This window comes from Dasypus novemcinctus, chromosome 21, assembly GCF_030445035.2.
Source record: "Dasypus novemcinctus isolate mDasNov1 chromosome 21, mDasNov1.1.hap2, whole genome shotgun sequence".
Taxonomy (NCBI): domain Eukaryota; kingdom Metazoa; phylum Chordata; class Mammalia; order Cingulata; family Dasypodidae; genus Dasypus; species Dasypus novemcinctus.
The window spans coordinates 37,916,205-37,943,887 of NC_080693.1; the positions used below are offsets into that span (position 1 = coordinate 37,916,205).

At 43.1% G+C, this 27,683-nt stretch overlaps 1 protein-coding gene across 1 annotated transcript; it reads left to right on the forward strand.

The window, feature by feature from the left end:
* Window positions 1-14,227: 14,227 nt before the first annotated feature.
* RNF135 (ring finger protein 135) lies at window positions 14,228-26,498 on the forward strand. Its single transcript, XM_004454888.4, has 5 exons — window positions 14,228-14,641; window positions 16,229-16,372; window positions 18,207-18,327; window positions 24,739-24,828; window positions 25,784-26,498. Exons 1-5 carry the CDS (start codon window positions 14,288-14,290, stop codon window positions 26,311-26,313), a joined length of 1,239 nt encoding a protein of 412 aa, XP_004454945.1. The 5' UTR covers window positions 14,228-14,287; the 3' UTR covers window positions 26,314-26,498.
* The last annotated feature ends 1,185 nt before the right edge of the window (window positions 26,499-27,683 follow it).

The following is a 27,683-nucleotide window of genomic DNA, read 5'->3' on the forward strand; positions in this document are numbered from 1 at the left end:
CTTTTTTTTTTAAGATTTCTATTTTTTATCCCCCCCCTGCCCCCCACCGTTGTCTGCTCTCTGTGTCCATTTGCTGTGTGTTCTTCTGTGACTGCTTCTATCCTTATCAGCAGCACAAGGAATCTGTGTTTCTTTTTGGTGCTTCATCTTGTTGTGTCAGCTCTCCCTGTGTGCGGTGCCATTCTTGAGCAGGCTGCACTTTCTTTCACACTGGGCGGCTCTCCTTACGGGGTGCACTCCTTGCTTGTGGGGCTTCCCTACATGGGGGACACCCCTGCGTGGCAGGGCACTCCTTGCACGCATCAGCACTGCACATGGGCCAGCTCCACACGGGTCAAGGAGGCCCGGAATTTGAACCGCGGACCTCCCCTGTGGAGGCGGACACTCTATCCATTGGGCCAAGTCTGCTTCCCTCTTTTTACTTTTTAATATGAGTATTAGGAAATTTAAAATTACCTATATAGCTTGCGTTGTATTTCTGTATGACAGCACTGACTTAAGGTCCCACTTTAAGAAGCTAAAAAAAGAAGAGCAAAGTAAACTTAATGTAAATAGGAGGAAAGATATAATAAAGCAGAAATCAATGAAATAGAAAACAGACTAATAATGGAGAGAATTAGCAAAGCCCAGAAGTAGATTTTTTTTTAAGACATCAATAAAAATGAGAAACTGATCAAAGACAAAAGAGTGAGAAAAAGAACACAAATTATAGATGAGACTGAAGAGGCTGGCAGCATGTCAGGCAAGCCGTTTTGAGGCATTTAGACTTACAGCGTTGAAGCCGTTAAGTAGGGGAGTGAAAGGACCAGATTTGAGATTAGGAAAACAAAGCAGCAATGCAGAGCATAGGCAAGAAACAGACTTGCGGGGAGGCCACTGCAGTACATCATAAGCACCAGAGTAAGATGCTATTGTGCCCCGAGTCTGAGACATCATTCCAGCTCTCAATTCCTGCCTCTTCTTTCCTAAACATCCTTCGCCCATTTAAAAAAGAAAGGCACATCCCTCACCCGTCCCAAACCTTACTGGGATGCACGGCTCCAGGGCATAGAAATCTGTGGGAGGTCAAAGAAATAACTTGAAATACTAGGGACAATTAAGCCTTTAAAAATATATATATACATATTTTTATTAGAGAGGTTGTGAACTTACAAAACAATTAAGCACATGTGTGGAATTCCCATATAATACCCCTACATCAACACACTACACTGCTGTGGAACATTTGTTACAGATTATGAGATAATATCATCAGGCTATTACCACTAAGTACGGTATATAGCATACATTTGGTATTTTTTTTCCATAACGCCCTTTTACTAACACAGCATATCTTTGGCATTTATGCAAGAATATTACAGTATTGCTGTTAACTATAGTCCATAGGTTACATTAATTGTATTTTTCCCATGCTTCTCCAGATTCTTACCACCTGGCAATAGTGATGTACATTTGTTCTAGTTCATAGAAGGACATTCTTGTATTTGTACTATTAACCACAATTCTCATCATTTCTGAATTCACTATGTTATTCAGTCCCTAGATTATTCTCTAACTTTCTTTCAGTTGATATTTACATCTCTAGACTGACCTGTTCAGCAACAATTCTACTTATAAACCAGCTGCATTAGTTCTACTCATTATAATGTGTTACCACCAACTCTATCCATTTCCGCCCTTTTATAGTCACCTTAATTAAAACTTCTACATACATGAAGCATCAGTACTCCTTCTCAACCCTCCTCTTATCTCCTAATAACCTATACTCCAGGTTTTAACTCCTTGCATTTATTCTTCATATTTAGTTCATATTAGTGAAAGCCTTCTTTTTTGAATTTTATTTTTAAATTTAATATAGGAAAATTGACTTTTCTTTTTATGTACTGTTTTATGTATTTTAATACCTGTATATTTTCATGTAATCACTATCACAATAAGAGTACAGAACAGGGCCATCTTTCCTTTTTATTTAGTTCTTTCCTTTACATTGCGGAGTAGTATTCTATGGGGTGGACATAGAATTTGTTTATCCAGTAAAATAGTACTCAGCAATAAAAAGGAACAAATTATTGATGCAATGCAATACCCAGGAGTGGGAATGCTGTGTCATATGGCCAGTTTAACTCCCCCCCGCTTCACCCCACCCTGCTGTTCTTTTGCTGTCTGTGTCCATCCGCTGTGTGATCTTCTGTGTCTATTTCTCTTTTTTGTCTTCTCGTTTTATCGTCTAGGATTCACTAGGATTCAATCCTGGGGACCTCTGATGTGGAGAGAGGTTCCCTGTCACTTGTGCCACCTCAGTTTCTGGTTTCTGCTGCATCTCGCCTTGACTCTCCCCTTTATCTCTCTTTTTGTTGCATCATCATTGCTGTGTGACTCCCTGTGCAGGCACTGGCTTGCCACATGGGCATGCCTTTACCGGAGGCTCCAGGGATCTAACCTGGGTCCTCCCATATAGTAGACAGAAGCCCAATCACTTGAGCCACATTTGCCTCCCTGTTTAACTTTATGACAAGCTGTCAAACTATTTTCCAGACTGGTTATACCACTCTGCATTCCCATTAGCAATGTATGAAAGTTTCAGTTACTCTGTATCATCACCAGCTCTTGGTATTGTTAATATTTTTCATTTTAGCCATTCTATTAGGTGAGTACATGTATCTCATAGTTTTAATTTGCATTTCCCTAGTGGCTGATGTTGAACATATTTTCATGTGCTTATTTGTCAACCTTATAACTTCTTTGGTGAAGTGACTGTTCAAGTTCATGAGATGGGGTCATTGTTTTGTGCTCACTGCCTGCTCTCTATTCGTCTTCCTTTTTTTTTTTAGGAGGAACCAGGAACTGAACCCGGGAACTCCCATGTGGGAGGGTGGCACCCAATCACTTGAACCACCTCTGCTCTTGGCTTGTCTCTAATTGTGTTTCCTCACTGCATCTCTTCATAGTGTCTCTTTGCTGTATTATCTCGCTTCATCATCTTGTTGCATCAGCTCACCACACCAGCCCAATGTGTCAGCTTACTGTCTTGCTTGTCTTCTTCAGAAGGTGCCAAGAACCAAACCCAGGACCTCCCATGGTAGGTGGGCGCCCAAGTGGTTGAGCCACATCTGCTTCCCCATTGCTCATTTCTCAATTGTTTTGTTTTGTTACTATTGAGTTACTTTTCCCTTCATTTTTTATTAGATCAGTTGTAGGTTTACAGGAAATTAATGCAGAAAGTACAGAGTTCCCATACACCCCTCCTCCAAGTTTACTATTGAGTTTTGAGAATTCTTTGTATATTCTGGGTACTAGTCCTTGGACAGAGATAGGGTTTCTCTAGTTTGTAACTTTTCATTCTCTTAGTGTTGGTGAAGCCTTCTTTAGTCAAGGCATCGAGTCAGAATTCATGACTTTCTCCATTTTATGCAGATTTTTGTTGCTGACAGTTTGGCATTAATGATGGGGTGTTTTGGGTTATATTGGTATGTTTTGAATTTATCGAATGTAAAAAGGAGTGAAAGTATTTTTTAACATAACATTTTGTGTGATCTATGTATCCTTTTTTTTTAAGATAATAAAAAATTAAATTTGGAAAAAAAAAAGGGAGTGGAAGTAAGGATGATGATCCTTTAATGACCTTTTCCTTTCCCCGACAAAACATGTTTTGTGAAAGCAGATGCGGCTCAAGTGATTGGGCTCCATCTACCATATGGGATGTCCAGGGTTCGATTCCTGGGGCCTCCTGGGTGAAGGCAAGCTGGTCCATGTGGCGAGCTGGCCCAAACTGAGTGCTGGCCTGCGCAGGAGTGCTGGCCCATGTAGCAAACTGACCTGAGCAGAGAGCTGGTACAGCAAGATGATGTAACAAAAAGAGACACAGAGGAGAGACAATGAGAGATGGAGCAGACCAGGATGCTGAGGTGGCTCAAGAGATTGAGCACCTCTCTTCCACTCCAGAAGGACCCAGGATCAGTTCCCAGTACCACCTAAAGAAAAGACAAGCAGACACAGAACACACAGCAAATGGGCACAGAGAGCAGATAATGGGGCGGGGGGTGGGGGGGGGGAGAAATAAATAAATAAGTCTTCTTAAAAAAACATGCTTTGTTTGTACCTGTTGAATCCAGTAGGAGTGAAATAAAGCACTGGTAAAACACGCCAATGGCAATTTTGCCTTATTTTATCCATGTGTACAAACTCAATGGTCATGTCATTTGTCATTAAACTTAACAATAGAACCCAGTGTCACAGGAACGTGTATAACCACATTTACTTGAATTTAAAATGTCAGACTCTCTGGCAAAATAATGAGTCTGAACTGAATGACTGGTTTGACAAAGAGAAGTGGATTTACCAGTTAGGTGACGTGGTAAATATTTTGCAGAAATTGAATGAGCTAAATCTTCAGCTCCAAACTTAAAGAAAATATATAGCACTTCAAGCATATGATAAGATAAAAGTGCCTTTTCAAAAAAATTTATAGAGAAAGTTCTGTTGAAATTAACAAATTTTCTAACCTTTTCTGAGTATATCAGATTAAACAAGGTATCTCTAAGTAAAAGAGTAACTGGTATAAATGACAGTCATTTGATAAATGTTGACAGTCTTTATGGCATACTTCCCAGAAAATGAGAAACTGAACACTTGTAATTACTTTTGCAACACAAACGGTTTCAAATTCTTTGCTTTCAACCAAAATGAAAGGAAAATCTAATTACATTGTCAGATGAGAGATTATTAAAAATAATTTTGGATGCTAGATCACTGTGTGATTGTTTTGCATATATTTCAGAAAGTTTTCCACAAAATACGTGATGTTGTTATCATCTATTTATGTACTGAACAATGTTTCTCATCACTAAAATTAATAAAACAAAAAATAATAGAACTTGATGCTGAAACTTGTCTTATTCTAGGGTTAAGTAATATATACCTATAGATAAATGAATTATTTTTTAAAAACCTAGCCCATCTTTCTCATGGAGCTGTAGTTCTCATAAAATTTTCACTCTTTGTTTAACAATAATTTACATAACTTTACTATATATATATATATATATATTTTTTTTTTTTTTTTTTTTTTTGAGCCTTGGGGGCCTGGGATTGAACCTGGGACCTCATATGTGGGAAACTGGTGCTGAACCATTGAGGCACATCAGTTCCCTGTGTTTGTTTTTTCATTTGTTCTCCTTGTTGTTTGTTTGTTTGTTTGATTTTTAGGAGGCACTGGGAATTGAACCCAGGACCTCCCATGTGGAAAGCAAGTGCTCAACCAATTGAGCCACATCCACTCCCAATATATTTTTTGATTAAGTGCTAATGATAATTTGATCCAGAAGAACATTTTAATAGAGACTTTTTGTCACAGGAAGTAAAAGAAGATTTAAAATCTCAGTTTACTCATTTTTATTGCAGAGAAGTATTATAAAGTGATGAATATAAGACTTTTACGCATAAAATATATTACCTTAGAATATAGTTCTTTGGGGAAAACGGACTTTGGCCCAGTGGTTAGGGCGTCTGTCTACCACATGGGAGGCCCGCGGTTCAAGCCCTGGGCCTCCTTGACCCGTGTGGAGCTGGCCCATGCACAGTGCTGATGCGTGCAAGGAGTGCCCTGCCACACAGGGGTGTCCCCCGCGTAGGGGAGCCCCACGCGCAAGGAGTGCACCCAGAAGGAGAGCCGCCCAGGGGGAAGGAGGGAGCAGCCTGCCAAGGAATGGCGCCGCCCACACTTCCCGTGCCGCTGACGACAACAGAAGCGGACAAAGAAACAAGACGCAGCAAAAAGACACAGAAAACAGACAACCGGGGGAGGGGAGGGGAATTAAATAAATAAAAATAAATCTAAAAAAAATATATATATATATATAGTTCTTTGGAGAAAGTGGAAGGGAAATAAAAATTCAAGAAGATAAAAGAGTAATAAAATTTCTGATGTAAATGAAGAACTTGTTAATGTATTTTTATGGCTAGAGCAGGCCACTCCCTGTTCTTAAAACCACTATAGGTTTTTATTTAAAACTTTCAGAGGGTGTCCAAGAAAGAAAAGTTTTAAGACCACTGGTTAACCCACTCTTTCAAGAAACTTGGCTGTGAAATGGAGAAGGGGAGGTGGCTAGAGAGAAGCTTAGATTAAAAGAAATTTATTTTTAAGATGGAAGAGTTTTGAAAGTGGTTAAGTGTTTGTTATCATGTTTATTTTACAGCAAAGAGAGATGTAGTGAAGCTATGAGTTTACAAATCCAGATAAAATATCAATCAAAGTAGGCTAGGATATGCTGCAGCAACAAGCACCCACTAGATCTCTGTAAACTTAACACATCCCAATGTGGATTGGCAGAGTTCTGCATCTCTTAGTCGCAGTCATGGCAGCTGGCGGAAAGTGATGCAATGACTTGTTCATTAACTTTTTTTTTTAAGATGTATTTTATTTATTCTCCCTTGTTGTTTACATTTGTGTGTCTGTTTGCCTTCCTTGTTTCTTTTAGGAGGCACTGGAAACTGAACCTGGGACCTCTGATGTGGGAAGGAGGTGCCCATTTGCCTGATCCACTTCTGTTCCCTGCTTTGCTGTGCTCTCATTATGTTTTTCTTTCTGTGTCTCTTGTTGCATCATCTTGTTGTGTCAACTTGCTGCATCTGCCTGTTGTGCCAGCTCGCTCTCTTCTCCAGGAGGCACTGGGAACCAAAGCACAGATCTCCCATGTGGTAGGCAGGAGCTCAATCATCTGAGCCACATCGGCTTCCTTGTTCATTAGCTTTTAAAGCTAAAGTGAGTCACAGAAGTGCCAAACCTACCATATGTGAAGGAAGGGAAGAGTTGGAAACTTTTTTTTTAAAGATTTATTTATTATTTATTTCTCTACCCCCCCCCAGTTGTCTGCTCTTCTGTGTCCATTTGCTCTGTGTTCATCTGTGACTGCTTCCATCCTTATCAGCGGCACCGGGAATCTGTGTTTCTTTTTGTCACATCATCTTGTTGTGTCAACTCTCCGTGTGTGCGGCGCCATTCTTGGGCAGGCTGCATTTTCTTTCGTGCTGGGTGGCTCTCCTTACGGGCGCACTCCTTGCTCAAGGGGCTCCCCTATGCGGGGGACACCCCTGCATGGCAGGGCACTCCTTGCGTGCATCAGCACTGCGCATGGGCCAGCTGCACACGGGTCAAGGAGGCCCGGGGTTTGAACCGCGGACCTCCCATGTGGTAGGCGGACGCCCTATCCATTGGGCCAAGTCCGCTTCCCAAGAGTTGGAAACTTTGATGAACAATAATTACTACTACATGCCATTTCCAGTATTGGAAATAGGCACAAATTTGTATTATCTGGTACCTACTTCAAACCCAGGCAAGAAGAGGTAAAATAAAGTATAAGATATTGTTAGTTCATTCCACCGAATCTGCAAGATTGGGGTTCTGGTCTCTTCTACTCAGTTATTGTTATGTCAACTTGGAAGTTCCTTAGCCTCTTTGATGTTCTTCCAGCTCTAACATTTTCTGGTTGTACTAGGCTTAGGACTGGAATAAAGGGGATGGGAGTGTGGGCAGGCAAGCCCAATCCATCATAAAGCGTCCTATCTCAAGACATTCTAGTGTTTTTGTCTTAATGCCTGTTGGGTATGGTGCTTTCAGCCAGTAGAGGGCAGTAAGTAGACAACTGCACAATCTTCACTGTAAAAGCAATTTAAAAAGCTCTTCTGTCTCTTTTACTGAACCTGTAGTTGGCGCTAGGGATGGTCCATGCTCAGGAGACTTGAATCTCTGGACTCCCCATGTGCCAGCTGGGCCCTGAGCCTCAGCAGAGTGGTGACTCCTACTCTCTGGTTCGTTGGTCTTACCCAGGTCAGCTAACAGGGAGGTGAAGATGGTCAACCACCACACCAGGGAATCAAGAGTGCCTACAACTGCAAGCAAAGGATTTGTATCATCATCCATGTGGAATCTAAGCCCCCTCTTGATCTAGAGGTGGAGGTGACATCACCATCCCAGGGTCCATAGAATGGAAGAATAAAATATGGACTATAGTGAACTTACTGATATTCTACTATAAAACTATTGTGACGAGTAATAGAAGAAGTTTTAGCATTGAGGTGGAGAAAGTGGCCACAGTAGTTGCTGAGGGCAGGGAGAGGGAAGAAGAGATGTGATGTGGGGGCATTTTTGGGATTTTGAGTTGTCCTAAATGATATTGCAGGGTCAGATGTTGAACTTTATATATCCTGCCATAACCCACTGAATGTACTGGGGGAGAGTGCAAACTACAGGTAAACTATTATCTGTGTAGTGCAGCAGTGCCCTAAAATGTGTTCACCAAGTGCGATGAGTGTGCCACAATGATGGGGGAGTTTGTTGGTGTGGGAGGAGTGGGCTGGGGGAGAATGGGGGGCATACGGGAACCTCTTATATTTTTTAATGTAACATTTTTTATGTGATGTACATATCTTCAAAAAATACAATTTACAAAAATGATGTGGTGGTGGGGTGGGGAGTGGGTTATATGGGAAAAATAAATAATAAAAATTTTAAAAAGTCACGGGGTCAATTATTCTAGCTGTATGTTGAATAATCTGGGGGCAGTTTAAATGCTGATTCTGGGACTCTGCAATAGACAATGAAATCAGAGTGTCTTGGTGGGGCCTGAACAGCAGTAATTTTAAAGAGCTGCCAGCTGATGTGCTCCTGGCATTCGTTAATCCTTTATTGCTTATTAGAGGGGCTGAATGCCACCTAGTGGATGTATTCTCAAAAATGCGATATCGCTTCCAGGAAGACACAGGAATCTCTTCTCTCCCATAAAAATAGCTTGAGGACAGGCTGACAAGGCCTGGGAAAAAAATCTAGGGTTTAGGACAACAGGCGGAGGCTGAACACTGCCAGAAGAAAGAGGGACAAAGGAAAAGAATCGTGAGGACGAAACCGTGAGTTAAAAGTAACAGCTGCCACTGCAGGTACTTTCCCCCACACTAAAGACACTTTAATTCTAGGGCCTCTGGACCTGTTACAGACAAAGGGGGCCCCAGGGATCCACTGCCCAGGAAAGGAGAGAGAGAGACACAGCCTAAGGCTGACTTGGCTCTTGACCCACAGATTTGGTCCGCTGTGTCCCAGGAGTGCTTCCAGGCTGGGTGGGGCTGTGCCATTTTTTGCCTTGAGAGCCAGTTTGGGACTAAGAGATCCTGACCTTTCCAACCTCCATCCTGACTAACAGGGACTTATTGTTGAGGACTTAGAGGACCAGGAGAAAGGGAGGCAGCTGCCAGAAAAGGCTGGAGAACTGTTTCTGAGAAAGCTTGAATTATAAGGCTCTTAGCCTCCAGGTAGGAAACGACATTGCAGCGAACACAGTCTGACCAGGCACTGAATTGAGGAGGCTGCGCCATTTGCTGGCAGACCAGGAAAAGCACGTGAGGAAATTAAAAGAAGGGGGAAGCGGATCTGGCCCAACGGATGGGACTTCTGCCTAGTTCAAACCCCGGGCCTTCTGACCCGTGTGGAGCTGGCCCACGCGCAGTGCTGATGCACGCAGGGAGTGCTGTGCCACGCAGGGGTGTCCCCCGCATAGGGGAGCCCCATGCGCAAGGAGTGCACCCGTAAGGAAAGCGGCCCAGCGCGAAAGAAAGTGCAGCCTGCCCAGGGAATGGTGCTGCACACACGGAGAGATGACGCAACAAGATGACACAACAAAAAGAAACACAGATTCTGGGTGCTGCTGACAAGAATACAAGCGGACACAGAAGAACACACAGCGAAGGACACAGGGAGCAGACAACTGGGGTGGGGGGGAAGGGGAGAGAAATAAATAAAAAATAAAAATCTTAAAATAAGTAAATAAGTAAAAGTAAGGAGGAGGGAAGCGGCTGTGGCTCAATCAGCTGGGCTCCCGTCTACCATATGGGAGGCCCTGGGTTTGAGTCCCAGGGTCCCCTTGTGAAGGCAGGCCTGCCCGCATGCCATGGAGCACCTCCCAGCCTGGAGGCGCCGGGGAGGGCCGACTCAGCAAGGTGACACAACGAAAAAGGGAGACAGCAAAAACACAGAAGAGCATGCAGTGAATGGACACAGAGAGCAGACGGCAAGCAAGTCACAAGGGGGGAGGGGAAATTAAATAAATAAATACAGACACAGAAGAGAATGCACAGTGAATGGACACAGAGAGCAGACAGCAAGCAAAAATCCACAAGGGGAGGGGGGATAAACAAAAAAGTAAGTGAGAGGCTTTTTCTAGTCTTTATAGCCTCCCTCCCCAAGGCCCTAGGAAGGGGGGTCTGCAACTCCTTACTGGGTCCAGAGCCCAATTTTGAGCAACAGGGACAATCCTAATCATACAGGGTGAACCAAGAATCAAAGAGCAGTAGTGACACCTAAATCCCTACAAAAGAGAGAGAAATTGAGCATCTGAGTAAACGACCATCCTAATCAGATGCCTAGACATCTGCAAAAAAGTTATGAACCATATGAAGAAAATGGAAGACATGGCCCAAGAAAAGGAATAAAGAACTGGAAGAGATGCAGGATTTGAGACAACCAATTAATGTGATACACACAAATTTCCAAAATCAAATTAATGAGTTGAAAGACAATATGGCTAAAGAGATAAATGACATCAAGATGACATTGAGTGAGCACAAAGAAGAATTTGAAATTCTAGATAGAAAAGTAACAGAGCTCATGGGAATGAAAGACAGAGTAGGTGAGATAAAAAACACATTAGAGGCATACAACAGCAGACTTGAAAATGATAGAAGATAGAATAAGTGATACTAAAGACAGAAAAGCTGAAATTGAAAGACAGAAAAGAATGAAAAAAATTGAGCAACTCAGGGAGTTGAATGACAACAACATACTTGTCATGCAACATCGTACTTGTCATGGGAGTTCCAGAAGCAGGATAGTAGGAAAAAGGGGCAAAAAGAGTACATGAGGAAATAGAACCTGAAAATTTCCCAACTCTCATGAAAGAAATTAGCTTACATGTCCAAGAAGCCCAGCATACTATATCAGAATAAATCAAAATAGATCTACTACAAGTCACATACTACTCATAATGTCAAATGTCAAAGATAAAGAGAAAATTCTGAGAGCAGCAAGGGAGAAGCAAACCATCACAAACAAGGGATGCCCAGTAAGATGTAGTGCAGATTTCTCATCAGAAATTATGGAAGGGAGAAGACAGTGGTATGATACAATTAGAATACTGAAAGAGAAAAATTGCCAGCTGAGAATTCTTCATCCAGCAAAATTGTCCTTCAAATATAAAGGTGAATATAAAATATTTACAAACAGAAATTACCTTTGCACAAAATATTAAAGGAAGCCCTAGAGCCTGAAAGAGAAAGATAGGAGAGAGAGGCTTGAAGGAGAGTATATAAGAAAGAATAGTTTTGTGTGATATATGTATCTTTTAAAACAAAAAAAGACAATAAAATAAAAGAAAGAATAGTAGAAAGGAAAACCAAAGGAGTAAAAAGACAGACAAAAATATGATATGATATGACATATGAAAACCAAAGAATATAATGGTAAAAGTGAATAATGCATTTATAGTAATATCATTGAATGTGAATGGATTACACTTCCCAATCAAAAGATATAGGCTGACAGAATGGACAAAAAAAATTAGCCATCCATATGCTCCTTACAAGAGACTCACTTTAGACCCAGAGATATAAACTGGTTGAAAGTGAAAGGTTGGAAAAAGATACTCCACATGAATAGTAACCAAAAAGTGCAGGGGTAGCTATAATATTGGACAAAAAGACTTTAAATGCAAAAAAGTTATAAGAGATACAGAAGACCATTATATATTAGTAAAAGGGACACTCCACTAGGAAGATATAACAGTCATAAATATCTAGGCACCTAATCAGGGAGCCCCAAAATACATGAGCCAAACCCCGACAAAACTAAGAGAGAAATAGACATCTCTACAATAATTGTTGGAGACTTCAATGCACTCCTCATATCATTATATGGAACAACTAGATAGAAGATCAACAGGGAAACAGAGAACTTGAACAATATGATAAACGAATTACACCCAACATGTACAGAATGGTGCATCCAAACTTAGCAGATTATACATTCTTCTCAGTGCTCATGGATCTTTCTCCAGGGTAGAGCACATGTTAGGGCATAATGCAGCTCTCAATAAATACAAAAAGATTGAAATTATGCAAAGCACCTTCTTGGATCAAAATGGAATGAAACTGGAAGTCAAGAATAAACAGCAAAGAGGTAACAGTGATGTTCATAGTGGCCTTATTCATGATTGCCCAAAGTTGGAAGCAACACAGATATCCATCAACCAATGAGTGGATAAACAAACTGTGATATATACACACAATGGAATATTATGCAGCTGTAAGAAGAAATGAAGTTGTAAAGCATATGACAGGGAAGCAGCTGTGGCTTAACTGATAGAGCGTCCTCCTACCATATGGAGGGCCCAGGGTTCGATACCCAGGGCCTCCTGACGGGTGTGGCGAGCTGGCCCACATGCAGTGCTGCCGCACACAAGGAGTGTCATGCCACGCAGGGGTGTCCCCTGTGTAGGAATGTGAATGTGAATCCATTCACATTCAATGATATTACTATATGCCCCGTGTGCAGGGAGTGCATCCTGCAAGGAGAACTGCCCTGCGGGAAAAAAGCATAGCCTGCCCAGGAGTGGCACAGCACAGAGGGAGAGCTGATGCAGCAAGATGATGCAACAAAAAGACCGATGCAGTTTCCTGGTGCTGCATGACAAGAATGCAAGCAGACACAGAAGAACACACAGCAAATGGACACAGAGAGCAGACAACAGGGGGGAAGGGGAGAGAAATAAATAAAATAAATATTTTTTAAAAATAAAAATAAAGAAAAATAAAGCATATGACAACCCGGATGAACCTGAAGGACATTATGTTGAGTGAAGCAAGCCAAACACAAAAGGAAAAATACCGTATGATTGCACTACGATGAACAAAATATATTGTGTAATATATTGTATGATTCCATTTATATAAAATATAAATATAAATCAATTTATAAAGATGAAATTAGATTAGTGGTTATATAGGCCTGGGGAAGTCCTGCTAAGGGATGTGGAGTTTTTCTTTTTGGAGTAATGAAATGGTTCTAAAATTTTTTGTGGTGATAAATGCACAACTTTGGGATTATCCTAAAAGTCACTGATTATACACTTTTTTTTTAAATGACTGACCATCAGTATGAGTGTCTATTTTTTATTTTTTAAGATTTATTTATTTATTTCTCTTCCCTCCCCCCCGACCCTGGTTGTCTGTTCTCTGTGTCTATTTGCTGCTGCTGCGTCTTCTTTGCCTGCTCTTGTTTTTGTCAGCGGCACAGGAATCTGTGTTTCTTTTTGTTGCGTCACTTTGCTGTGTCAGCTCTCGTGTGTGTGCGGCACCATTCCTGGGCAGGCTGAACTTTCTTTCGCGCTGGGCGGCTCTCCATAAGGGGCGCAGGTGGGGCTCCCCTACCCGGGGTGGGAGACACACCCCTGCGTGGCAGGGCACTCCTTGCGCACATCAGCACTGTGCGTGAGCCAGCTCCACACAGGTCAAGGAGGCCAGGGGTTTGAACCGCGGACCTCCGGTGTAGTAGGCAGACGCCCTAACCACTGGGCCAAGTCCGCAGCCTGATCATACACTTTGGATAGATCATATGGTATGTGAATATATCTCAATATAACTGCTTAATAAATGAAAAATTGTGCAAGAATAGCCAGAAATAGCAGCTAAGTACAGCAGGGAAAGCATAGAGAGATCGAGAGGTGCAGAATTTTAATTTTTTATTATTATTGAAATAATGAAAATGCTCTAATAATGATTGAAGTGATGAATGCACAACTATGTAATTACACCAGATACCACTGATTGTACACTTTGTATGTATTCTGTGCTTTATTAATATGCACCAGTAAAATTGATTTGTTTTTAAAAAAATGAGTTCTTGAGTTGAAACCTCTTTTTCCTTCTCCCAAGATGTGTCGGGATTGCATATAAGGGGGACACCAAGCTGAAGAGAGCCTTTGGCCATCATTGGGTTCCTGGCGCTTTGGGGTGTGCTCACTTCCCAGTGAAGGAGGCAGGAATAGCGGGCCACCTCCCTCAGAAGACTGGTAGTGGAGGGACTAAGGCCAGCTTTCGATAAAAGCTGAGAAAACAAAACAGGAAGCACGGAAGCGAGAAGGGGACGTCGCGCTGGGGGAAGGAGGCGGAGAGAGGAAGAGCGAGGGAGGGGCCAGAGGAGGAAAGGCCGAGGGCCACAGCCCCGCGCCCCGACAGCCGCTTAGTCACCATGGCGGGCTTGGGCCCCGGCCCCGGTCCGGCCGTCCCTGTGTGGCTGACGGAGGACGACCTGGGCTGCATCATCTGCCACGGTCTGCTCGACTGGCCCGCCACCCTGGCCTGCGGCCACAGCTTCTGCCGCCGCTGCCTGGAGGGCATGTGGGGCGCGGGGCGCCGCTGGGCCTGCCCCACCTGCCGCCAGGGCGCGGCGCAGAAGCCGCGGCTGCAGAAGAACACGCTGCTGCAGGACCTGGCGGACAAGTACAGCCAAGCCGTGCGCGCGCTGGACGGCCGCCCCGACCCTGCCCCCGACCCGGGATGCGGCCCGGCCGGGGGCTCCCCGAGCCACCCCGCGCAGCTGCCGGTAGGGAGGCGGGTCAGGAGCTCTTCCTCCCTCGGACGTGCCCGCCCCTTTCTTCGCGCCCCAACCCCCCCTTTGATGACGCTTCCTCCTCCTTCCATCCTTTCTCCTTTAAATTACTTTTCTCAATCTAAAATACTACTCGGTCTTTGGAGAATCTTCGGAAAATCTCAGAAAAAAATAAAAAAGCAGAAAAACAAAATCTCCCGCAATCCTGTTAACGAAAATAACTGCTCCACGATTGGCCTCTTTCCCCTTCTCCAGCTTTCCCGCGGTCTTTTAAACTGGAGTGGAGATCGCATTGTACAACCCGATTTTGTCCTCTTTTATTATAATACAGAATTATCCCTCATGGCCTTAGAACTCTTTGTAAACACAGATTTTAGTGACGGAATACACTTTCCATTGGCTTTTAAATTAAAACCATTGTCTTTGGGTGGAAAGATATTAGATGATAAGAAGACTTTTTTCTCGTTTTCTGTAATTTCCAAACTCACCACAATGAGTGTGCATTTCTTTATAGATGAAAAATGAAAAAGGAATGTACGTATTTCAAAAAGTTTTGAATCTGTACAAGTGCCTGCATGAGTGCTCCATTTCATAGTTTCAAACCCTGAGTATTTTAGGGTTGGGGCCTGGAAATTTAAGAGCAAATAGATTTAACAACGGCCAGCCGCCACCCTCTATAAAATAGCCTGGTTATGGCTTCTAGAACACTGGTTTTTGAAGGACATCAGGGTTTCTTAAAGATGAAAAAGGTCCTGGGTCAATTCCAGGTTTTGCGTTCCTAGCATAATTTTGAAAATGAAAAATGCTAAAAGAAAATGTAAACACTCTGGTTTATAAACACTCTAGTTGGATGATGGACATCCTCTGGAATATCTGTGACTATGTAGGGCCCCCTTTTGGAGGTAAAGCAAAGTTCTCCATTCGAGGTCAGGGCCCAGACTCTGGTGAGTGTCACCAGCTCTTGGTGCCTCTGCCAAAATATGTTTTTGGCGGGGAAATTTATTCCCACCCCTACAGTTTAGCAGATTAAGGCCTTAAGAGGAGTTGTTTGGCAGGCTTGTTAGACTGTTTCTTTAAATGTGAAAGATATCAGTTAATGTTCAAACAGGAGCTTACATCTGGGAAACACTTAGAAGTCTCCAAGATGTTTTTACATCAACCTTTTCACTACTGAAGAGCAGAGGGCAGGATAGTCCCTTCATTTTTGAAGGACACAGGATGAGTCAGAGGCCAGAGTGGAGCTCCAACCTGAGCCAAGTGCCTTTCACTGTGTTGCTCATCATCAGCTCTGCTGCCCTGCAAAACTTCAGGCTTTCTCCACCTTATTTTCTCTCTAAACTTCCTCTGCACCAAATAACCGATAGGCTTTCCTGCACGCTTCACTCATTCCCCATCTCAGGGATGACCTAGCCTTCCCTGATACGGCCCTGGGAGATCAGTGGAGAGAAATGGGGATGCAAAAACCCTGGACCGTGGTTAGTTATTTCTTCTGTTGCTTCCTTTATCCTGTGTTTATGGCTCCCTCTGTCAAGTGCGGGTTGCAGGGTCCAGCTTTTACGTTCTGGCTTTGCTTTTTCAAAGTTGGCAGCGTGGAAGAGCAGCACAGAAGTTGGTCCAGAGCTGGCAGAGCTGGTGGTGCAGCTTAAAGACATCATCACGAGTCTTCGGAGTCTGAGGCACCTCTCAGAATCTGGGCCAGGCAACAAACCCAGCCTCCTGGGCACGGTAGGCTCAGCAGAGTGAGGAAGGGATGTGCCAGGGTGTGGGGCTAGGGAAAGTTTCCACCTGGGACACCATGAATGTGTTTGCAGTTGAAGGATGCAATACATCTTCATCTTTCACCATTAAAAGATTACTTCCAAATTGTTGTAAGTTTGGAATGCTTAAAGTGAAGTCGGGAAGTTTTAAGCAGGCTTGGTTCCATCCTCATCACTCCGCTTAACCTGCTCTCTCTCAAGGTCACCAGTGATCTCCAAGTATACACTGAAGACATTCTAGTCCTTATCTTTACTGACCTCCCAGTAGCCTTTGACACAGTCGAGGGAATATTATTCTTGTTTCTGATGCATATCTCAGTGACCACTGTCAAGCCCCTGAAAGATAAACCAAACAATTTAAGTGCTTTTGGCATTAATTAAGAAATCCATGTACTTTATACACAATTTTGGAAAATACATGGCATTTTATTTATTTATTTATTTTTATTTCTCTCCCCTTCCCCCCCAAGCTGTCTGCTCTCTGTGTCTATTTGCTGCGTGTTCTTCTGTGACCACTTCCATCCTTATCAGCGGCACTGGGAACCTGTGTTTCTTTTCGTTGCCTCATCTTGTTTTGTCAGCTCTCCGTGTGTGCAGCGCCATTCCTGGGCAGGCTGCACTTTCTTTCATGCTGGGCAGCTCTCCTTACGGGGCACACTCCTTGCGCGTGGGGCTCCCCTACACGGGGACACCCCTGTGTGGCAGGGCACTCCTTGCGCGCATCAGCACTGCACATGGGCCAGCTCCACACGGGTCAAGGAGACCCAGGGTTTGAACCGCGGACCTCCCATGTAGTAGACGGACGCCCTAACCACTGTGCCAAGTCTGCTTCCCCATACATGGCGTTTTAAAAAACAAAAATAAAATCATCCATAGCCCCACCATCCTGAAATAACCATTCCTTAATATTTTTGCTATACCATATATTATTCTAGATTGTTTTCAATGTATATATTTTAGGGCCTAATTATATTTTTAAAAACTTGTTAGGAGGTGTATTATTCAGCAAAGGGGTGCTGATGCACAGATTGTTTTCAATGTATATGTTTTAGGGCCTAATTATATTTTTAAAAACTTGTTAGGAGGTGTATTATTCAGCCAAAAGGGGTGCTGATGCACAGTACCAGAAATCTGTTGGCTTTTATAAAGGATATTTATTTGGGGTAAAAGCTTGTAGTTGCAGGTCCTAAACAGTCCAATTCAAGGTTGACGTCTCACCAAAGTCAGTTGCCAATCTCTGTGAGGGTTCAGCCTTCCTCTCTCGCAGCTCCAGGCTGGCACAGGGCTTGTTTCTTTCTGGGCTTTCTCAGGGCTTCCATCAGCTGAATGGCTCATCTGTCTTCCCAGGGCTGTAGGATCAAAGTTCTCTCCTCTGCCGTGCCTATGGAGCTCTCTCTCTCTCTTCCTATGTATTTTCTTTGGTGTGTCTTCTTGAGTGAGTGTCCATTTATATCAGCCCACCAAGGGGGCAGGGACTTACACTGAGTTCTACCCTACAGACACGGTTGAATCCAAGCCCTAATCTTAACATAATTTAATCAAAGCCATCTCAGCTGAATCTAATACAATCCAAGGGTATCACACCCAGAGGAACAGACTAGTTTACAAACATAATCTCTCTTTTTGGAATTCATAAATAATCTCAAACTGCCACAGGAGCGAAATAGGAAATTATTGATAGGTGGCGGAACTTGAATATAATGTCTGATGGATTCTATCAGGGACTTGGATTTATTTATTTTTTAATGTTTCATCACTAGGCTTTTTCTTGTGGGGTTGACTGTCCCTTGACTTCTCCACAGCTAGTGACTAACGACACATTTGAGGGGAAAATGAGAGACATTCTCCGTGCCCTAGAAGGAGTCCAGGAAAAATTACAAGAAAAGTTCCCGTGGAAAGAGGCTCCTGAAGAACAAACACAGGGTGAGTTGTTTTTATTGAGTGGAGGAAGATCAATATGGCACGTTTGGGGGAGATAGCAAAGGGCTCCAGGGCCCGGGGCCTTGTTCCTTGAGGTCAAGCTCCTCGAGCCTGGCGGTGTCGTCGTTGTGGTGTGGAGCGTGAGGCAGGCGTGGGCTGGGTGTTTTGCTTGGTGGGTATGTCGTTTTGAACATGATCAGAAGTGTGATGTAGCACAGGCCCTTGAGAGAAACTCAATACCTGGACCCATTTTCCAAGACCCCATAAATGCAGAATCTTGACCTGATTTTGCTAGCTTACTGCTCATCTGTGTTCTCTCTCCTGAGGAGGTTTGAAAATAGCCAACTTTTAATTTTAATTTTTTAACTAGTAAATACATTTATTATCAAAACATGCAGCTTTGTAACTAGTTCTCGGATAAATTCTATTAAAATATACTTTCTGGGGAATGTGCGAACAGCATTAAACATCAACAATGGAGAATGGAACCTTTCTATCTTGACTTTGTAGGTTCTTTGTTGTTCCCTCAGAATCATGATTGAAGAGCGATTAAAGTCAGCCCATTAGACATTAACTTCCCTCTCTCACTTGCCTCCTGCTCTGGCGACTTACAGATTTATGTACTTTAGACACACATCTCTCAGAGCATTTTTATTTTTGAGTGATGTTACTCTGCTTGAAAGGTCGTTCCTTATATAAGTAGAGAAGCATGATTCCTTGGCAGGAGTTTCTGAAAGAAAATGATTAGAGAACAGTTTCCTGTTTGTTCCAAAAATTAGACTGTTTGAATTTTTTTTGTCTTTTTTTTTTAAGATTTATTTATTTATTCCATACACACACACCCCCGTTATCTGCTCTCTGTGTCCTTTTGCTCTGTGTTCTTCTGTGTCTGCTTATCTTCTCATTAGGTGGCTCCAGGAACCCATCCTAGGACCTTCCAGAGTGGGAGAGAGGTGAGCATTCTTTTGTGCCACCTCAGCTCCATCATCTCCTGTGTCTCTTATTGTCTCTCCTGTGTGTCTCTTATTGTGTCATCTTGCTGTGCCAGCTTTCAGCGTTGGCCAGCATTCCTGTGCAGGCGGCATTTCCACATGGGCCTGCACTCTGTGTGGGCCAGCCTGCCACGTGGGCCAGCTTGGCCTCTCCAGGAGGCCCTGGGCATTTAACCCAGGACCTTCTGTATAGTAGATGGGAGCCCAATTGGTTGAGCCACATCCGTTTCCCTTTTTTGTCTTTTTAAAATTAAAGATTTTTTTAAAAATTTGGTATCATAAACATATATACAATACAAAATTTCCTAATTTTAACCACTTAATATGTGTACTATTCAGAGATACCAATAACATTCACAGTATTGTGCCTCCATCACCACCATCCATTACCAAAACTTTTTCATCAGCCCAAACAGAAACTTTGTACCCATTAAGCAGTAACTCCCCATTCCCTACCTCTACATCCCCTGGTAACCTGTCATCTATTTTCTGTCTCTATTAATTTGTTCATTCTAGGTATTTCATATCAGTGAATTCACACAATATTTGTCCTTTTGTGTCTGGCTTATTTCTCTCAACATGATATCTTCAAGGTTTCTTCATGATTTAGAATGTGTCAGAACTTCTTTCCTTTTTATGGCTGAATAATATATCATTATATGTATGTTCCATATTTTGTTGATTCATCCATCTGTTGATGGACATTGGGTTGCTTCTACCTTTTGGCTAATGTGACTAATGCTGCTACAAACATTGGTGTACAAATATCTGTTCAAGTTCATTTTCAATTCTTTTGGTTATATACCTGGAAGTAGAGTTGCTGGTCATATGGTAATTCTGTGTTTAGCTTCCTGAGGACCTGCCAAACTGTTTTCTATAGCAGCTGCACCATTTTTTAACTTCCACCAGCAATGTACAAGGGTTCCTACGTCTCTACTTCTTCTCCAACATTTGTTATTTTCTTTCTTTCTTTTTTTTGATAGTCATTCTAGGGGGTATGAAATGGTATCTCACTGTGGTTTGATTGGCATTTCCCTGATGGCTAATGCTGTTGAGCATCTTTGCATGTGCTTATTGACCATTTGTATATCTTCCTTGGAGAAATGTCTATTCAAGTCTTTTCCCCATTTTTAAATTAGGTTATTGGTCTTTTTATTGTAGGAATTCTTTATGTATTCTGGATATTACCCTTGTTAGGTGTATGATTTCCAAATATTTTCTCCCATTCTATAGATTGTCTTTTTACTTTCTTAATAATGCCCTTTGATATACAAAAATTTTAAGTTTTGAGTTATCTATTTTGTTGTTATTGCTTGGGGTTTTGATACAAAGTCTAAGAATCCATTGCCTCATAAATGGTCCTGAAGATATTTCCCTATGTTTTTTTCTAAGGGTTTTATGGTTTTAGTTTTTATATTTAGGCATTTGATTCATTCATTTTGAGTTAATATACATTTCTCGTTAGTATACAGTGGAAGTCTTTCATTCCTGCCTGTTTCACCCATTTCCCCCCATGTCAAATACTTTTATTCTTTTGTTGAGGGTCCATTCAGAATTTCTTTATGCAAATACAAGAAAATATGAATTTATGTTCTTATTTTCCCCAATCTTTTACATGAAAGACAGCATACTATATATACAGAGTTCTGAATTTTACTTTTCTTTTAAAATTAATTTATCTTGACATCTTTACAAATCAGTACCTAGAACATTTTCTTCTTTACAGCTACATAGTATTCCAATTTACAGACATGCCAACATTTATTTTTATAGTCTTCTGATGGATGGATGCATGATTGTTTCCGGTTGTTTATAATTACAAAAAATACTGAGGTGAATAACTGTACATATATCATTTCATGTGGGTACAGATGTAATTGTAGATTAAAAGCCAATAATGTTTGATGTGTCATAATTTGCATTTCTTCATAAAGTGTACACTTATATCTTGTATTGTTGACCATTTTAAAACAGATTTTTAAGAACTCTTTGGTAAATTAGGGAGATAAGCCTCTTGTCTGTGATTTGAGCTGCAACATTTCCAGTCTATCATTTGATTTTGCTTAGAAAAAATATTTGTCATATAGATATTTTTTAAAAATTTATGTAGTAAATTTTATCAGTCTTTGCTTTTATTACTTCTAGATTTTAGTTTTGGTTAGAAAGACTTTGACAACCCCAAATTATAAAGGAATTTACCTCTGTGTGTGTGTTTGTACTTTTTTAAAGAAAAAACAAACAATGAGAAAAAACTGAGCAAACAATGAGCAAACAGACAAGGATGCCATCTCTGGGGTCAGTGGGGTATGTTAGAAACTATCACTGAGGAGAATCAAACCTTGAACATACCAGACAAAGACTTTTAAAAAATGGTCTTCCATATGCTCAGTGGGATAAAGGAAAACACGGACAAAGAACTAAAGCAGGGGATCTTAACCTTTTTTGTTCCACGGACCCCTTTGCCAGTCAGGTGAAAACCTCAGGTTCCTTCTCAGAATGTAACGGCAGATAATTTTATGATACTCAACATCCGAGGTCAGAGAAAATAAAGGTAATAAGTTGATTTTTTTCAATCAAGCTCACGGACCCCCTGAAATCATTCCATGTACTTTTTGGGGGCCTGTGGAGCCCTGGTTAAGAACCCCTGAACTTAAAGGAAGTCAGGAAAACAATAGATGAACATAAAGAGTATATCTTAATAGAGACATGGAGCTATGGAAGGGAACTGAGCAGAACCGAAGACCACAGCAACCGAAATTTCAAATGCCATAGAGGGGCTCAACAGCAGATTGGAGCTAGGAGAAGAAAGAATCAATGAACCCGAAGATAAGATGAATGAAATAATCCAGTCTGAGGAACAGAAAGAAAGAAAAAAAGTGAATCGAGCCCAAGGAACCTGTGGGACACCATCAGGCATACCAGTATAAGCACTGGGGGGGGGTCCCAGAAGGAGAAGAAAAAGCAAAAGAGGAAGAGATAATAGTCAAAGAAATAAGGGTTGATAACTTCCCAAATTTAATGAAATAGATGACTATACAAATCCAAGACGCTCAACAAACTCGAACAGGATAAACCCAAATAGACCCACGCCATGCCCTGTTATAATCAAACTGCTAAATGCCAAAGATAAGAGAACTCTAAAAGCCACAAGAGAGAAGCAACGTCACAAGGGAGACTCAATAAGATTAAGTTCTGACTTTCTCGCCAGAAACCATAGAGGCAAGACGGGGAAGATATATTTAAAGTGTTGAAAGCAAAAAAATGCCAACTCATAATTCTATATCTGGCAAAAGTTTCTTTCAAAAATGAAGGAGGGGGATACAGATTTGGCCCAATGGATAGGGCGTCTCCCTACCACATGGGAGGTCCAAGGTTCAAACCCCAGGCCTCCTGACCTGTAATGAGCTGGCCCACGCGCAGTGCTGATGGGCGCAAGGAGTGCCGTGCCACACAGGGGTGTCCCCCACATAGGGCAGCCCCATGTGCAAGGAGTGCGCCCCGTAAGAAGAGCCACCCAGCATGAAAGAAGTTGCAGCCTGCCCAAGAATGGCGCTGCACACACAGAGAGCTGACACAAGATGACGTAACAAAAAAAGAAACAGATTTCTGGTGCCGCTGACAGGAATACAAGTGGACACAGAAGAACATACAGCGAATGGACTCAGAGAGGAGACAACTTGGAGGGGGGGAGAGGAAAGAAATAAATTAAAAAATCTTAAAAAAAAAAACCCGAAGGCGGGATTAAGACTTTCCCAGATAAACAAAGCCTGAAGGAGTTCATTTCCACTAGACCAATCCTACAAGAGATGCTAAAGGGAGTGCTGTGGGTTGAAAGGAAAGGGACACCAGACAATTGACTAAAGCCACATGAAGAAATAAAGATGTCTGGAAGAGATAATGACATGGATAAATATAAATACTAGTATTAGTGTGTATTTGATTTGTAACTCCATTTTTTACTTCTTACAGGATCTAAAAGGCAAATGGGTAAAATATAATGATAAATCAATGGTTTTGGACTCATAATGTATAAATATGCAGTTTGTGACAAGAACTACGTAAAGGTGGGGGTGGCAGAGGGTTACAGGGACAGAGTTTATGTGTGCTATTCAAGTTGTTTAGTTGGGGGAAACAGACTTGGCCCAGTGGTTAGGGCGTCCGTCTACCATATGGGAGGTCCGTGGTTCAAACCCCGGGCCTCCTTGACCCGTGTGGAGCTGGCCATGCGCAGTGCTGATGCGCGCAAGGAGAGCCGTGCCACGCAAGGGTGTCCCCCGCGTGGGGGAGCCCCACGCGCAAGGAGTGCACCCGTGAGGAGAGCCGCCCAGCGTGAAAAGAAAGAGCAGCCTGCCCAGGAATGGCGCCGCCCACACTTCCCGTGCCGCTGACGACAACAGAAGCGGACAAAGAAACAAGACGCAGCAAATAGACACCAAGAACAGACAACCAGGGGAGGGGGGGGGAATTAAATAAATAAATAAATCTTTAAAAAAAAAAAAGATTTAAAAAAAAAAGAAAAAAAAAAGTTGTTTAGTTGGTATCAAAGCAAATGAGATTGTTGTAGATTTAGAATGTTAAGTTTAAACCTCATGGTAACCACAAAGAAAATATCAGAGAATGTGTAAACTTGTAAGGACAATAAGTACAGTGCAGGTAACCAGGGGTGGAGGACAGGGGAAATGTGGGGTTAATGAAAAATTGAGTGTAGGGTTTCTGTTTGAAGAGAAGGGAAAGTTCTAGTAATGGATGGTGGTGAGGGTACTGCAACATTGTGAATGTGACTAATCCCACTGAATGATATTCTTGGGAAGGGTTAGAATGGGAAGATTTATGTTGTATATATGATTCTACAGTTTTTTTAAAAAACTAAATAGATAATGACAATTAAATGCTGTATATGATTGGCCCGAAGAATGAAGGAGAAAAGGTTCAAAAGGGCATTATTGGGACTTAAGAAAAAACTGGAATATAGAGTGTGAGCTTTATATGACTGTTAAATTTCTTGATCTCGATGACCTGAGGTGATTACATAAGGCAGTAGCCTTGTCTGTAGGAAATGTGCATATGTAAGTATTATGGAATATGAAATGTGCAACCTGCTTTTAAAGGTTCAGAAAATAGATGATGGTTGGAAAGGAAGGAAGGGAGGAGGGAAGGAGGAAGGAAGGAAGCAAGGGCAAAGGTGGATCTGGACATCTGAGTGGTTGGGGGTATGTTGGAGTTCTGTATGTGAAGTTTGTATCATGTTTGCAACTGTCCTATAAGTTTGAAATTATTTTAAAATAAACTTTTTAAAAGAAATATGCTAATGACAAGGAAGACAGTCTGTATGGTGTGATCAGAATGTTTAGATACCTCTGTTTGCCTTTTTCTGATGAGATTTCCCCTTCCCCTGCCCCGTTTTGATTTTTTGATTCCTTAGTGGAACTCCTGGAAGCCCCGTCTTCCTCTTCGTCCCCGCTGCCTAACCAGAGCCACCCTGCACCCAGGAGGGTCTCCCAGTTTGCTCAGTGTAAGTAAGTGGTTGGCTTCAAGCTTGGGTTTGGACTGGTGCAGAGAAGAGCTGTGTGGAGGACAGGCTGTGTCCATCTCGCCACTCCTTGACTCCCAGATTTGCTTCCCCCGGCCCGGGTCCCTCCCTGTGAGGAGCTGATGGCAAAGGTAAGGCAGGTTGCGAACTCCCAAATGCCGAGCTAAGTCCGACCCGTGAGCACTCAGAACCCAGGTAACCTTTGGGCATCCATGCTCGGTCACTGCTCACAGCCAGCTGCTTGTTCCCTGACCTGCTTAGGTACTGCTGCTGTCCCAGTGTGGGGCAGTCCTCAACAGTGTGCATCCTGGAGCCAGACTGCTTGGGTTTGACTCTCACTTCCTCCCTTTACTAGCAGTGTGATCTTGGACAAGTCACATGACCTCAGAGAGCCTCCATTCCCTCATCTGTAAAATGGAAATAATAATTGTACTTCTCTCATGTGATGGTCAGGAGCATTAAACGAGTGAATGTATATAGAGTACCTAGGGTAGTAAATGTTACATAAGTGTTGGCAATTATTTATTCACTCAGTAGGAGACAGTGTGTAAGAACTATAAAACAAGAATAAGATGCGGTCCTTAGCCAGTAAACTTAGGTTTAGCAGGAGTGATATAAATAGCTGTGGCTGTAAATTCCTGTACAGTAGGTCGAAGGTGTTGAGAAAAGTAAGAGATGACTTTTTGCTAGGTGGGATTCAGAGAGGCTTCCTGAAAGATGGCTGATGGGTTGGTAGAAATCAAGGTGGGAAGGGGTCATCGTTAATAGAACATTAAGGGTATCAGGGGTAAACTGCCAGTTGATATACTGATTTTAACGACAGTCTAAGTCAAGCAGTGTTACACCCAAAGATGCAAAGCTGATTTTTTGCTCTTTGAGGACCCCTTAGCACGGGCAATCAGAAACTGGCTGGTTGTGTTCTTGTTTTCTCCCCCAGGGGCCATCATTCCAACCTTTGACCTGGAGAGCCTCTCCCGCAGCCTGGAGATATCCAAGGATGGCCAGACAGTAACTGTTGTGCAGTTCCAACAGCCCTATCCCTGGAGTCGCCAGAGGTTTTCGACCTGCCAGGTCTTATGTTCCCAGGCCCTGTCCTCTGGGAAGAAGTACTGGGAAGTGGACACTCAGTATTGTAGCCACTGGGCGGTTGGGGTGGCTTCCTGCAAGATGAGCCGTGACCAGATCCTGGGAAGGACCAGGGACTCCTGGTGTGTGGAGTGGAAGGGGACTAGTCAGCTGTCTGCGTGGCACATGGAGAAGGAAACTGTCCTCGGCTTTGACAGACCTGGGGTTGTGGGCATCTGGCTGGACCTCGAGGCGGGGAAGCTTGCCTTCTATGCAGTGGCTAATCAGGAGAAGCTTCTGTTTGAGTGTGCAGTCTCCACCTGCTGTCCTCTCTACCCTGCATTCTGGCTGTATGGCTTAAGTCCTGGAAACTCACTGAGTATAAAGCAAGTAAGGGCCTAGAGGCTCTGTCTGGTGGTGCTAAAACACAGTGGTTTCCTGGTCTCTCTCCCTGCCTTCTAGCAGAGTGGCAACTTCCCCTAAGAATCCCGTTTCTGAGGCTTAGGGGCATGTATTACTTATCCTACTAACTGATCTTATCAATCCGTGCATAAGAGAATTAATACAGACTTAGCAGCTTAAAACAACCCATTTTATTATCTCACAGTGTCTGTGGGTCAGGAGTCAGGGGATGGCATAGCTGAGTCCTGTGCTCCAGGGTCTCACAAGCTGCAGTCAAGGTGTCAGCTGGGGCTGCGTCGCATCTTTGGCTGGAATGAGGGCCTCAGCTGCTTCTGGCTGTTGACTGGAGGCTGTTCTCACGTTACCACATGGGCCTTTGCAGCATAGCTGCTTGCTTCCTTGAAGCCAGCAGGGGAGAGGCTCCAAGCAAGATGGGGTCATTGTCTTATAAGGTAATCATGTGCATCTCGTGTCCTTTGCTGTCCTCTGTTGGTTAGAAGCCAGGTACTGGTTCCACCCGCACCCCAGGAGAGGATTACACAACGGCGTGGCCACCAGGAAACGAGGTCATGCAGGCACCCTCCGAGTCTGCCTGCCACAGAGCTTCATTTCTTACTTGATTTCCACCCTATTTACTTACTTATTTATTTTTAAGATTGTGGTAAAACATACATAACAACAGAAGAGTAGCTAGAGGACAGGCAGAAACGGCCTGGGGGGAGGAAAGTCTTAGGGTGTAGGACACCAGGGGAAGGCTGGACACCACCCAGACGAGAGAGAAGCCCAGGAAAGGAGCCTCGACATGAAGACCCTGAGTAGACTGCAGCTGGGCCTGCGATGCCCACCCCCACAAGGAGAGGGCACTGAATTCTCCTGCCAGGGGCCTGCCGTTCCAGAGGGAGCCTCAGGGAGCCACCTCCCCGGGAAAGGGGAAAGGGGGCACAGCCTAAGGCGGACTCAGCTTTTGACCCACAGATTTGGCCTGCTGTGTCCCACGAGCACTTCCAGGCAGGTTGGGGTCCTGCCACAGTTTGCCTTGGGGGGGCTGTCAGGGGACTAAAGAGAGCCCATCCTCGCCTCCCTGTCTAATGACCTGGTCTGGTCATTGAGGACAGAGAAGGGAGTGGCATTCCTTCTGGGGAAGGGAGGGGGCTGCAGCAAAAGTTGGAGAACTGCTTCTGAGAAAGTCTGATTTTACCAGACTTGTAGTCTGAAGGCAGGATCCTCTATCATATTGATCCAGTCCCTGTTGCAGCAAATCGCAAGGCTTAGAACTGAGAGGACAGCCAAAGGGCGCCATCTGCTGGCGGGAAAAGGAAGTGCACATGAGGAAATTAAAAGTAAACAGGGAGCTGATGGGGCTTGGTAGT